The sequence below is a fragment of the Melozone crissalis genome, unplaced genomic scaffold (assembly GCF_028551555.1).
Source record: "Melozone crissalis strain CALT ecotype California unplaced genomic scaffold, PUWL_Pcris_2 ptg000013l_1, whole genome shotgun sequence".
In the NCBI taxonomy this organism is placed as follows: Eukaryota; Metazoa; Chordata; class Aves; order Passeriformes; family Passerellidae; genus Melozone; species Melozone crissalis.
The window spans coordinates 26,242,345-26,256,899 of NW_026535791.1; the positions used below are offsets into that span (position 1 = coordinate 26,242,345).

A 14,555-nucleotide genomic window follows, 5' to 3' on the forward strand; every position below is an offset into this window, starting at 1 on the left:
AGTTCTGTCATGCCTTTAGATGTTTACTTGTATTTCTGTGCTTAAACACACTCCTAGAATTAAAGCTGGTAGCTATATTTGGTAAAATATTCTTTTTATTACTTGTAGTAAGTCTCCTTTGTGTGCTTTATCAAAAAAATGTCATTGGAGGTAATTATCTGGAGCCAGGTTAACATAATTAATTGTTAAAGATAAATTTTTCAGGTGATAGAAGTTTCCTCTGCTCTGCTGACTTTGTTGAAATTTTATGCTAGGCTAAATTTTGTCTGCACTCTAAAGCACTGAAACAATGAAATTAATTCCCTGCCCCATTACTATGATGATTTTCATAGTTTTCTCTTATATCCTTATTTGTTTTAATTAAGTGGCAAGAATATAAATAATTCTAAGCAGATTACTTTAACAAGTTTATCTTAATTCAGGACTATTTCAAGATAAAAGCATTTCAAGAGAAAAAAAAAAAATTCTAAGTAGGTTGTTAAAAATGGGCGCAGGAGCCAGAATTTGTTTCAAAGACAGAGGTGGTTTTGTTAAATATAAAAATCACTGAAAGATTCAAGGATTTCTATTTTAAAGCACTTCTTTACCAAGCTGTCATTTTTCTCCTAGATGGATGATGCTCAGAAATACAATGGAGAAATAGAAAAAGCTAAAAGAACTCAAACTTTGTTCACCAGCTTTTCACAACCAGACTCTGCACACCCTCTCTCCACTGGTGCATTCAGAAGCAGAGGTGAGGAGGAAGAGGAGGAAAAAGGTGTTCAGTCAACACCTCCTCCCAGTTTGGCATTACCTTTAAAGTCCCAAGACCAAGATGCTGGAAGTAGTATTCCTAAGCCAGAATATGGCATTCCTCCTGATTCTCTTTCACTTGCATCTTCTGCAGAAACTGCGACTCTGACAGAGCCTAAGGATTCAAAATCCATGGTAAGTGTGGAAATAATGTGATTACTTGGTTTAACTGAATGCCACAGCAGAATAAAAAAGAAAAAAACTAAAAGTACATCTAATGCAAGCATTTTTCTGGTAGTAAGAAGACATCTCAGAGACTTGCTATTTCCTTTGATTTAATTTAGGGGAAAAAGAGTATTTGGGGAAGAAAAAAATATTATTTCGCTGAATTTTCCCCTATCCATTTTGTCACGTGCTTAATTTTATTTATCATTCTAATTCAGAATAGTTATTTTACATATATTTAATGTTGCAAAGTTTTTACTATTCTCCAAATTAGCACACTGTTCATATAATCAGGTGTGCCAGTTAGATGAATTATCTGAGCTGCTGTAGCATTCATTTGCACTTTTAAACTGGTGGTGGAAAATAAAGGTCAGCTTTTCAAAGGCTGGCCATATACATCAATATCACACTATCCTTTTTTCCATCTGTTGTGACTTGGATTTTTTTTTTGTTAGCTATTTACTTTAATCTAATTAATGTTCATTAATTTTGAAGTAAATCACCATCTCTTTGTGCATGTGCTTGTTGGAAAAGGGGCTGGATCCTTCAGTGTTCTTTTTGAAATATGTATCTTAAGTGCTGTTTCCTCCAACTGATTGCATGTTTCACCAACAATAGCTTTAATTTTAAATTACTAAATACCTTGCTGTACTATCTGATGATTCAGTTCATAACCCTTGACATATTTGCATTCCTGATCCTGCTGTAAAACTTAATTGTGCCAGTTGCTTGGGTGAAGGTCATAAGACCTTGGATGCTGATTTATGAAATAGCTTCCCATAACAACTTTTTTAAAGTTCATTTGCTTCCAAACATTCTTCTTCCTAATCACTTGTGGAAAAGAAATACATTGCCTTAATGCCACTTGAACATTTTAATGAATTTATCATAATTATTTGAAACTGTGATTGCTGCACAAGGAAAAAGACAATGAGATAATAATCTTTTTTTTTTTCCTGTGTTGTAGCAAAAACAGGCAGAGGAATTTCTGTTTTAATCAGTGAAAACTGACAGATTTGATACAAGTTCTTAGTATCTGTTTAAGCAAGGCAAATGAGAATAGCATGTACTAGGTCCATTTGTTTTTCTCCTTTCATTAGTTAAAAGATTATAAATCTTTCCTCCTACAAGTGAGTAATATGGGAGGGGGGCATTTAAAAGATATTTTTAAAAGTTAAAAAAAAAAAAAATCTCAGTTGTATTATGTAATTTACCAACCTCCAAGTAAAGGAATGCAAGTTCCATTTGATGTGTTTGTAAATCATTGACAGAGAGATTGATATAGCTGACTAGTCATCAGGGCCATAGCACCAGGTCTGTGGAGCACTGCTTTAGAGATGACCTATAAAAGTGTTAAAGTTCAGTGTACAAAGTCACATTACTCTTCTGACAAGAGAGAGATCTGAAGAGTCTTGTTGGGATGGTGAGGAAAAAAAAATTAAGACCAGTAGTAGTTTCCAGGAACACACTCAAACTCAAAAGGTTTGTGTGTTCTCCAGCCCAGTTAACCTGTTAAGTAGATTCACTTTTAATATACTCACCTAAGGATTTGGGTTGTATGGGAGCATTTGCAAGCCAGTAGCTGTGTTGTGAAGAAAAGACTTAATTTCTACCCTGGGCTGTAATGGGGAGTGTTCTCCCAGGAACATTCCTGTAACATGAGGTGATACCTTGGGATGATGCCGTGCTCTGTTGTTTTCTTCTCTATCCAGTAGTCGGGTGCTGCTGAAACCACCTCTGGCTGCACCTCCCTGAGGCTGGCTGGCTGCACCTGCTTGTGTAGTGCTGGCTGGAGCTGCCTGTTGCATCTTACAACAGAGGAGCTGGGAGGAATTGGCATAGGTTTCTAGACTTTTAAATATTTTAAGTTAGGGAAAATGAATCCGACTCTTCAGGAAGGCTGGGTCGCTAGGGAACTAAAATGTAGGCGTACATTCAATGCCTGTGTGAAAATGTGCAGGGTCCCTTCCATGCACATTTTGCTGGAATATATCCATCTTAACATTGTTTGACAGAAATTTTTTTTTCCTTTTATATCAATGTCAGTGTCATGCTGATGAAGTGTGTAGTGTGCATTTAGGTTTTTAATGAGCTCACCTTAGAATGTTAATGTATGCAACACATGCTCCAAATATAGCGTGGGATTGAAAGCAAGCATTACAAAATGTTTTCCCATTCAGATATTCTTGTTGTTTAAAATGGCAGTGTTAGATTTTGATTCAGATTCTGAAAGCATCTTGAAAGTCCAATAAAGATCTGGATTTAGCTGATTTTGGGATTATTTCTATTATCTAAGCCCTCTATTATAAAATCCATAGCAAGCTGGTAGTGTTTCACACAAAATCAAGAAGATGATTGTGCACCCAAGTAAACCTAGTTGCAGCATGAGCCTAAACTGATGATTCTTATGGTACTATATGCAAAAAAAAAAAAAAAAGATTGATTACAGTTACCTAGCTTTTTCACATCTCTGATGCTCACTGAGGAGGCAGTGCATGTCACAAATTCACAAGACAATCCATGAAGAATGATTTAAGTGATTTAGGTGTTTAATTTCCTCCAAGTTCTTGAATTTTTTTAGCACTGTGTTGCAAAACATCTAAAATAACAGAAATGCAGAGTGAAAGATACATGTAGAGAAAATATAAATGCAAACTGAAACACCTGTTGGACTAAAAAGCAAATGAGTTAGTTAACTGACTTCAGTACTGTTTCCTTTGTCTGTGATGCTAATAATAGATGATTAAAGTGCACATTGTGAGCAGCCTCACTTATTTAGAGGATAAACTTTCCCTCATTTAGATTCCTGTGATACCAGATACTGTAGTGTCATGTTTTATTTTACAGGAACAGTACAGTGAAATGAGAATCAGTATAAACCAGAGACCTGGCCACAGTCGCAGCTTTGGGTTTACAACAAATTGGAGTTCTTCAGGAGCCATTGTACAGACAGTTGAAGAAGGTAAATGTGTATATATTCACAAATTTTTGTTCTTATGTTTAATTTGCAGAGGTTTCTCAAGGCATTTGCTGCTAAGAATGCTGCAAAACAGCTGAACTATCTGAACTGAAAGATCACTATTTAGTTTGCTAATGTATTTCTGTGAGCCCTCATCTCTTGAAACAGGTTGAATTCAGGAATACCAAAATGCATTTTCCTAATCAAGGAGGGTATAAACATGAGCCTCTTACAGAACAGTATTTAGGGGCAAATGCAGACTTCCAGTGTCCAGACTGTTTCTTACAGCTGAGTTTGAAAGATTTCACTTCACATGGTTTGTAAACACTTGCAGAAGAAACTTGGGAGTTAATACTCTTTGTTCAATTTCTCCTTTCTTAGTCATGCTGAATTCTAGAGACAGCTCATATTCTTAAGTAGTTGCAGCTTCCAAATTGATTTTCAGTGTAGTTTTTTTCAGTTGTTTAATACTCGGGGAAAGCAAATATTTTTGTCTTGAGATGACACATACATAAAGTTTATTTCTAACCTTCAGTAGTCTTCTGCAGAGAATGAGCTCAATTTTCTAAAAAAAACCCAAAAAACAACAAAAACCTAAGCAAATCACATATAATGCTTGTTTTCTAAACAATTGTATTTCCCATTGCCAGTAATACTTGAGGAATATTGAATTATGCCCTTCTTTCCACCCAACACAAGATCATCCTGAGAAAGGAGAAATAGCTGGAAACTATTAATTTAGCTAGCTCTGTATTATGCTTTCTTTAGCTAACTTTTAATTTAGTTAGGTCTGTATTATGCTTTCCAGAGAGGAAACAATACTGTTTAACAGCAGTTAATGAGAAGTCTTGGATTTTTTTTTTCTTTTTCAAATTCAAGAAGTGAAGCGGCCTTTTTCTACTATATCTGAGTACTTTTCATAATTGGATTTGCTCTAGGACAACCCTCCTTGAGCAGGGAGGATGGACCAGATAAACCACTGTGGTTCATTCTAACCTGTTTCATTCTGTGATTCTGGAAATACTAATATTCACTTTGCCTGAAGAATAACTTTCCCTTTGCTTTTCCTGCTGCTAGGCTTTGGGTTTAATTTCCTGCCTTGGAGGCAGGGGTCTGTCAATATGCACTGCCAGTTGAAAAGGAGAAATGTGAGGGTAGTGAATGTTCCTGCTGGTCATTCACAAAGGTCCACATGGGCTCTGTCCCAAGGAGAAGGTGAAGGCCTTGTGGTTGGTATCTTGGTTTATTACCAAGATATTATTACTAATTAATGCATCATCATCATTATTATTATTATTATTATTATTATTATTGATTTATTACAATTCTCACAAGGAAGAGCGCAAAGTATAGATTTAACTGAGAATGGGCTGTATCTCAGTGCTCTCGTTTGTAGCCTATGTTCAGCACTTTTTTCTTCCAAGAACTGTCCCATCTTGTATCATTACTCAAAAGCTGTAGCTCCCTTTAAAGAAATGAAGGATGAAAGATGTGGATGACCCACTGAAAGAGTAATATATGCTTTCAGCTAGGCACTTGGGAATGTTGTATTTCCTATTTTTAAGGATAAGTCATAGGATAATTTAGCTTGGAAGATCACGTTGGGCAATGCACTGCTCAAAAAAAATGTCAAGATGGAATTCAGGCTAATTCCAGTGGCCTAGGGCTTGTTACCAATGGGGGTTTGAAATCCTCTGAGAATGGAATCCACACAGCCTCTCTGGGCATTATCCTCTCAGAGAAAATTTTCCCTATGTGCCCAGTCAGACCGATCTTTGTCCCTGTTTATAACCACTGTCCTGTGTTTTCCTGCCATAAATTTCAATGAAGAGCAGCTTTCCCTTCTCAGGGACCTCCTGGTATGTACTTGGGGGTACTGTTAAATTCTCATGCAGCCTCTCTTCTCCAGGCTGAACAAGCCCATACTCTTCAGCCTTTCCTAACAGGTCCATTGCTCCAGCCCTAACCATCCCAGTGCTCTCCCATTTACCTTGCCCCAGTCTATTGATGTCTCTCTTACAGAGGAACACCAAAGCTGGACACAGTATTGTCAGTGTGGCATAAGAGGTGCTGAGTGAATTGAATGGCCACTTGTCTTGATTTGTTGGTCATGTTAGTGTTCATACAGCCCCACCACTGCCGGGGCCCCCAGCCTTGCTCTCCAGCCCATCAATCTCCCCAGCCTGTACCATCACTGGGATTAGTCCTTTTCAGGAGCAGGACCCTCCATGTGGCCTTGTTGAGTGTCAGGTTCCTGCTCTCAAGAGCAGCCCTGCCCTCCATTGTACTGGCCACCCTCTCACTTTTGGCAAGGTTTGAAAACTTGATGAGGGTGTGTTTTCCTCCTTCTCCTACTGATTGCTGAACATATTAAACAGGGCAGGTCCCTGATACATCCTCCTGAGATCCACTTGTGAGCAGCCTGCAGTCTGAGTAAGAGCCATTAACCACTTCCCACAGAGCCTCACAGCCCAGCCAGTTTTTCACCATCTGGTCGTTCTGCCCTGTGGACAATCCCATCCCACTTTTGATAACTGGATACTGTGGAATATCATGTCAATGGTCTTGTTAAAGGCAAGGTGGATTGTAACCACCTCTCTTCCGTCATCCACAGAGATCTAGGCAATTCATCATTGAAGATAACCAGGTTGGTCAAGTGTGATTTAGGCTTGGCAAATCCAAACCAAACATTCTAGTCACCTTTTTCTCTTTCCTAAGCCCAGAAAAAGCTTCCAGGAATACTTTCTCCTAGCTGTATGATTTTCTTGAGATGATACCCAGCATGTATATTTTTTACTACTTAAAGATGACTCTGTATTCTAAATATGCTATTCCTTAAGAAAAAAAAAAATCCTCTAAGAAAACGACTTGGTAGGCAAAATTAACTTGTAAGTGTTCTCAAAAACCTAAGTAAGAGTTAAGCTTGTAACACATATTTCAGTGATACCCACTTACTACGTATAAAAAAGGATAGTTCTCATTTTTTAAAGGAGTCTTCAACCTTTACACTAAAAATTAGGTAAATAGAAAGCCTTAAGTCATTAATCTAGACATTGTTCTGCCAACTTCCCCAGTGCCATATAATCTTTATTGTTTCAGTCCTTCCCCTTTCACTTTCCCTTTGCAATAATTTTTTTGAGATTGTGTGCACAGAAGTGCATGTCTGATCAAACACTTGCAGTCATGTAGGGCAAAGTAAATCTGATCCACATCCTTCAAGTTTTATTTTTTTTCTATCATTGCGATAGTGTTTATCTATTGTAATAACAACAGATGGGAATAGGTTAGAGATAATTTAGAGCATATGGAAAATGAGTATTTGGTTGCTTTTGTTGTTACTGGGGACTAGTAAGAAAGAAAAGCCTTTTACCTTCAGGAAAACCTATGGAAAACATAAAAGCAGCTAGGTACACAAAAGCAATACATATTTTATATAATGAAAAACTAAATCCTTTATAGGAATGTACAGAAATTAATTCCTATAATCTTGGAGGAGCTGGACAGGGTAAGACAACTGGTAGCATGCAACTTTTAGCATCTGAATTTCTGGTCAGGCTCTGTGGGCTTCTCTGGATGTGAATCAGAGCAGAAGTGCACTGTAGGCACCGTGGTTTGCACTCTTGAGAAGCTCTTTTGTCCAGAGACTGAGGAGGAAGAGCTGCTGGCAAAGTTACAGGCCAAAAACTGAGCAGTGTAAGTTGTTCTGGGTATTTTAGGTCCAGATCTAGAGACTGCTGCTATTCATTCAATCTGTATGGTTGGAGTATGGCCCGCATATACCTTTCTACTAATATTAGAGGAAGAACTGTGAAATCTTCAACTCCCTTCTTTTCCTAAAACTGAGTCAATTGAGGTACACTGTTCACACCTCTGAGCGTTGTCTCATCCCTGACAAATTATTTGAATAAAATCAACACAGCCTTTTTTTGGTTACTGGGGGTTATTCTGTCACAAGTCAAGACAGAAATTATGAGATTATGAGTGCTAATGACTCTCCTACAGCCTGAAGCTTTCCCTGTATCATGAGCATAAGGCTTAATCCAGATCTGGTTAAACTACATGGTACTAAATATCAGACGTGATTCTGAATGTTACATGAAGTTGTTGAAATTAGTAACTTCAGTATTAGTATCTCAGGTAATATTCTTAGTAGTACCTTCCATTAACAGACTTGAATATCCATGATTCTTTAACATCTTCTTGACCCCTAGAGATCCATGTTTTTTTTCAGTTAAACTGTTGCCCATATTTCTTGCTTCAGATGAAAACCCTACCTTTTCTTCCACAATACAGTTTAAAAGCATTAGTACTGATAACTGCAAATGAAGTTTTTAGTCCATATTTTAAGAATGATGCAGAACAATATAGTATGGAGCCATGTTCTGTTAGCAGAGAAGCCAGTGGAGCTTTTTAGTGAGCTGTGATCAATCATTATTTGGTGCAGTACTAGGAAAAAGAGCATTTCTTAATTTCTTAACTTCCTTGTGTGTCAAGCCATCTGAATCCTTAGTGGATGAGCCAGACTTACAGCAGCATTTTACTAATGAGTCAAAAGACACTCAGGATGAAGCATATGGTATCTAAAGTTTTCTGTCATACTTGTCCACATTTGTTTCTAATAATGTAATAGGGCATTGTTCTTGGTATATTTTAAGTAAGATGTGTGTATTTCACTGCTTACTTTGGAAAATCCTTCCACTGTGTAATTCAAACTTGTTTTATTAACATGAGAGTTTATTGTGCAGTCCTTAACTATATTTTTACTTGGCTTTTCTATTTTCTGTTCTGTTAAGGGAATAATTCTTAATGGAAGAACCATTCATATGTAATCTGTAAAATCTTGCTTGGAGAGTCTGAGTTTCTCAGCCTATCCATTTTCTGAATTAAATAGAAAAAAAGTTTATGAACTGGTCTTCTATGTACTCTGTCCTTAGTCTAGTGAGATTGCCTGCCAATGTGTAGCAGATGAAAAAAGTATAAAGTGCAGCTTGTCTTGCAAAATATCAGTAGATTCAAAGTCCAACTTGCCATAAAGTTTGCTCTTAATAGATAAAATAAGTAGAATCCAGAGAAGTCTAGTGGGACAATACCCAGCAATATCTTGAGTCCAATTACCAATCAATTTAGAGCTAATAAACTATTCTGGCAAAGCAATAAAGCATCATGCTCTTGTCAGTAGAGGTCAGAAAATGTAAATGAGAATACAAGAAAGCCAGCTTCTACTGGGCTTAACAAAGTGCAGGCTGTTTTTTGGGGGGTTTTTTTGACAAATAAGAGGATTACCCAAACATTGGCTGAATTTCAGCTGATCATTGGATATAGACATTGTGCTGCCTCTCTCTCACTAACTGTCACAGATTATAAAGTTGAGTTAGTGAAGACTGAACACAGAGGTTGTTTATTAAAATGGGGGGACCATAATCTGAAACTTCCAAGTCCGGAAGACTGATTTCTTTTTTGTTCTCCTAAGTTCTAAATTGAAAAGCTGCTTTGATACTGAGTTTACTGAGCTTATTTTATAGAGTAGTGAATTTTTCTAAGACTTTCTAAATATGCACCATTAAGCATTTCTTTCAATGATTCCCCAAACCACTCTCTTCCAATCACAACTGTGATAAAAAGAAAAAATATGGAGACATAATAACATTTTTCTTCTGTTTTCTGTAGGCAGCCCTGCAGCACTTTGTCAGCTGCATGTAGATGATGAGATCATTGCTGTCAATGGCACAAAGGTTTCCCATATGGACCACAGTCAGTGGGAAGAAGCCATCAACAGAGCACTAGAAACTGGAAACCTGGTCATGGATGTCAGACGATATGGAAAGAATGGTGAGTTGTTTCATCAGGCAGATACTGTATGCTCTGTAAGGCAAATAAGCTTTGTCTCTGCTGTGCCTGACAGCTGAGAGTCCTTATTACCCTTACAGCAGTAATACGTGTCCAAGCTGAGTAGTTTGCCAATGTGTCTGTTGCATTTTAACACAACTTGGCTTTTTTAACTGCTTGGCATTAGAAATGTCTTGACAAGCAAATCTGCAAAACATTGAACTACTGACCTCACTCTTGTGCTCTGGCCTGTTTCTTAGAGGATGGACAGGTAAAAAAAGTGTGCAACCAGCACAAAAAGGAATCTAACATTTTCTTCCCTGCCATACCACAAGAATTAAGAGGGTCTGATCTCTAGGGCATCACTAGAGGATCACTAGGGGATCACTAATTTTTAAAGGCCCTCTCTCTCAATCACCAGCTCCCTTTCTTCCGGGAAGGAAGATCTTTTTTTCCTTTCTTCAGGGAGTGTTTGAAGTGAGGTATAAGCTTGTGGGTGATGCAGCATCTGTGTGCTATGATTCTGGCCATTGACCCAAATATTGTGGTGCTGTAATCTCTCCAGAGTGGTCCTACCTATTCTGGGTAGGGAGGGTTTCTATCCTGGCTTGAGCGCCTTGTAGCATGTCTTGACTTGCCATGGTTTTAATCAGGAAACCCTTTTAAAGTTCTAGAAGAATTTTTGCAGAGTTGAAGTGTGACCAGTGACTTCTTTCACAATATAAATGCAAAACATTCTTTTAGTGGGATGCTAGGTAAATAATTTACCAGCAAACTGGGGTAAAAACAGTGGGGTTAGGAAGAGACAAGAAACAAATCACTTTATAGGACCTAATACAACTGAAGAGTGAGATTTGTGGCAAAAAACTAATTGAATAAAATTTTCAGTAGGAGGGGTAGGGAAGGGAGATAGGATGGAGTATGTGAGAAGAGCATTATTTGTACTTGCCTCATCAATTTGCCACTTCAGTTTAGGCTGCCTTTTCTTCCCCCTCTCTGTGCTTCCTGATGAGCATGGACATGAAAATCCTTCCCTGGATAGTGTATGAGTGTCATTGTACCTGGAGTGAGTAAAGTCAGAAGAATTTTCTTAATCCTTACTAACACTAATGAAATAGTGTCCAATGAATGCTAACTTCTCTCTAATGTTCAGCTGCTGTAGCACATATCAGCAAAACATCTTTTGTTTTGGCAAACTTTTACCTGGCTTATGACTAACACTTTCATTTTTGGGGAAGGCGGTCTGCTATAAATGCCCTTTTTCCTGTCTTCACAAATTCCACCTGATTTGTGTGTCCCCTCTCCTGTTTTTGTGTTATTTTAATGTTTTCACTAGCTATTGTTCTGTTCTTTGACGTTACTGTCTATATTAATTTCTCAATCGTCCACATACCAAAAAGACTGGGGCAAAGACCTGCCTTCCCTGCCACATGTAAGGCATAAAATCCTCAATCTCACCAGTGTGGCTACCAACATTATAGGTACATCTGAAAATAAATGGATTGATGCAACTTCGGGAGAAAAAGTTTCAAATGCTTCCACCATATCCACAAAAAGAGATTTCTCCAGCAGCCTTCAAAGTTCTGTGAGTATGTTTTTGAAGGTTCATGGGAGATGAGGGGAGGAAGAAAAAATGTAGTGTCTTGATAGTGGGAGGATGAGAAAAGAACTTGTGAATCTTCTGTTCCTTAAGCAATACAAGTGTAGAACCCTGCATGTGAAATATGGAGAGGTAGCTATGCATGTATTAAGGTAAATAAGATGTTTTAAAGACTTGCTACTGTCTATTCATGAGAGAACACTGGTGAATGATAAATATTAAAACAGGTGCAGACTATCTTTTGATTAAAACCATATACAATGTTTGTTCTTCAGAGAAGATTTTGACCTGAATTATTAACCTAAATGGAAGTTGCAGCCCCAAAGAACAGGTGCATATGTGCTTTCAAATTACTTGCAAATAAAACCTGCCTGCCAAGGAAGATTTTGGCCTCTGGAATTTTCTTGCAAGCTAATGTGTTTTATTTCTGCAGCAGTTCACAGCTGGTTATTGATTCCCTCAAATGCATGCAGTAGCTTTATTATAAATTACACTGAGGAAGTTTTGGATTGTTTTGTATCTTTCTACAAAATATTATGAAGTATTTCATGACACATAGTTCCTGATAAGAAAGATGCGTAGTTGGATAAACTTCCACAAATCTAATGAGCCTAAGACATTTATTTATTTATTTATTTATTTATTCATTTATGTATTTCAGGATACAGAAACAAAATTGATAAATGGAATGCAAGGAGATCTTGGCTCTAATGAACAAAGAGGTAAACCACTGTTGCTTTTCATCTGCTAATTGTGTGGTTTGTGACAAGCACAGACACTAAGCCAGTAATGACTGGAAGCTTTATACAGTGGGTGAAGTGAGACCTTAATGAACCAAAAGCCAGACAGATATCACAGAGATCTTGTTGCATCCAAACTGGGTTTAGCTTGCTTCCACAATTTGCTAGGCAGTTTGAGAACTGACAACAAAGCTGCAACAAAGCCCCATCTGTGCATTAATGGTTGCAAATTTAATGTTTGGTAGGGGTGAAAGACAAGAAGGCACACCATTTATTGTAATTGCTACTGCATTGTATGGTGACTGAGTTAGTATGAGTATTGACTTATTTCACTACCCAGGAAGAGTGTAGAGTACTCAACTTTTTGCTACTTTTTCCTGCCTCTTTCAGTTGTAAGGTTTTGGGGTTAGTGGCTGTTTTCACTATTATTACTGTACTTTTATTCCTGGAGAACAATATTGATGATTATGATATGAATAATAATTGCATATGAGGCTATGAGTAGTTATAGCCTTACTTGACAGCAGTGAGAGAAACCAGGTATGTACACTTCCTAACGGAATAATATCCTGGAGAAGGAACTTTGTGTTTCATTTTAGCTTGAATACACATGGCAATTCATAGAAAAATTCCTCCAAGATATCACTTGCCCTCTGGAGATGTTTTCTAATGGCCTTGAATGGTCATTAGGCTCCTCATTTCAACTTTGAATCCTAGTCAAGGATGATTAAATTAGACAGGGAGAATCTGAGTCTGAGTTTGACACTTGTGCTGTTTTTATTGTTGGACATTGTTACTGATAAAATGAAGTCCTAATTAGTATATGATGTAACCTCCTAAGGTTTTCCTTTGCGTTTCAGGGGCTTTTTGCTTTCAGAAGTGATGTTGCAATGTATGGGAGGTCTAACTGAAGTTTCTTATCCAGTCATTATAGTAATTTAAAAAAAGGCACCTCATTTTGATTTGTTTGTATTCTTTGTATTTTTCAAATAGCATCTGAACCTATTTCTTTGAAAAACTTAAAAAGGCGGTCACAATTTTTTGAACAAGGTAAACCAAAGAGCTAACATTTCATGTACTTCCATGAAATTGTTCCTGCTGCACACTCTCCCTAACAAGTCTGGTGCTGGGTGCTCTACCTCTTCAGTGTTGTTTCTGCAGTTACAATGAAGCAACATAATTAATTTCCCTTCTTTCCCCAGGGTCATCAGGTTATTCTTACAATTCATGGGTCTACCTTTGTGGTAATGGGTCTTTGCGTGTTCTCTTATATCTATAGCTGTTTAAATCTTTTCTGTGTTGTTCATACTTTTTTTTTCCCACTGGGTAGAAGTTAGAAGGGTGGCACTCTCTGTTCAGGTTTGCTACTACCTACAAAACAAGAATAATGGTGAATATTCCAGCAAAGGTTTAGAGAAGATCTCAGAGCTGTTGATGAAGCATTTAACTCTGCATTTGAGTTTGAGTTGCAGCTCTGTGCTTTTGCATAAATTGGTATAAAAAGGTACCTGCTGGCTTTCCACTACGTGGTAATGTCACAAGATCCCAAGAAGACCAATATAAATTTTGAATTTAATATGCCAGCATTTTTTAAAAAGGCAATGAACGAGGCACTCAATTTTGGTTTTGTAGGTTGCTTTTTCAGCATTTTGCATGTCACAGCTCACATACTTCCACTAATGTTTTATGTCTTATGTTGTATTTGGGCTATGTATGCCTTTCTGTTTTGCTGTAGCCTGAAAGAGTGAAATTCTGGCCTGCTGGAAGCTCAGTTGAGTTTTGCCAATGACTTGTGTGGGGCCAGGATTTTGCTTTTAGTGTTGCTGATTTCTGGTTTTTGCCAGAAGCGATATGTGGAATGCCACAGTAGATACGTGTTTGTGGTTCTGTTTGCTTTTTAAATACTTCTGCTGTATCTGCAATATGGTGGTATTTTGTTGGTGGTTATTTGTTGGTGTTGGGGTTTTGTTGTTGTTGTCTGATTTTTATTTTATGGCTGGCAGAAATTAGTTTTTTCTTTTAAATATTTTCATTACAATATTTGAGGTATTTCACTTGTGCTTGAGGGGGAGGACAAGGTTGTATTTCTGGAGTGCACGTTCAGTACAGCTTGTTAATTTTAAACTTTTGACACTTCAGCTTTGCAATTACATGAAGATTCCTGTGGAGTTCAGCATAAGCTTACAGGGGTGAGAAAAGAGGGGAGCAAAAAAGGTCTATGCTTCCCTTTAATATCTCCTGGCACCACTGCAATAGATTAAGCTGATTGCCTGATTTTCACTGTGGCTGTTGTGATCTGACAGCGACAACAAAATTGTGTATATATAGAACGGATGCTAACCTGTGACTCCTTAGAGTCTTTTGTATCCTAAATGTGAACTTTTTTCCACTTCATATGGTTAAACTTCAGAATAATGTTGCAATTTTTTTTTCTTTTATGCCTTTTTTTAAAATTGAAATTTGGACAGCTAAG

The 14,555-nt window shown here is 37.5% G+C and overlaps 1 protein-coding gene across 12 annotated transcripts in view; it reads left to right on the forward strand.

Annotated features, from left to right (window-relative positions):
- Positions 1-14,555, forward strand: part of LMO7 (LIM domain 7) — a 132,069-nt gene that overhangs the window by 99,727 nt on the left and 17,787 nt on the right. For 9 of the 12 annotated variants that reach the window (XM_054271346.1, XM_054271348.1, XM_054271350.1 and 6 more), the window contains 6 exons: positions 610-927; positions 3,805-3,919; positions 9,584-9,745; positions 11,224-11,327; positions 12,004-12,064; positions 13,285-13,326. In XM_054271346.1, the coding sequence (XP_054127321.1) occupies positions 610-927; positions 3,805-3,919; positions 9,584-9,745; positions 11,224-11,327; positions 12,004-12,064; positions 13,285-13,326 (802 nt within the window). Of the gene's footprint in view, positions 1-609; positions 928-3,804; positions 3,920-9,583; positions 9,746-11,223; positions 11,328-12,003; positions 12,065-13,075; positions 13,133-13,284; positions 13,327-14,555 lie in introns of all 12 variants that reach the window. The other 3 variants (XM_054271352.1, XM_054271358.1, XM_054271349.1) reach the window with 3 other exon arrangements.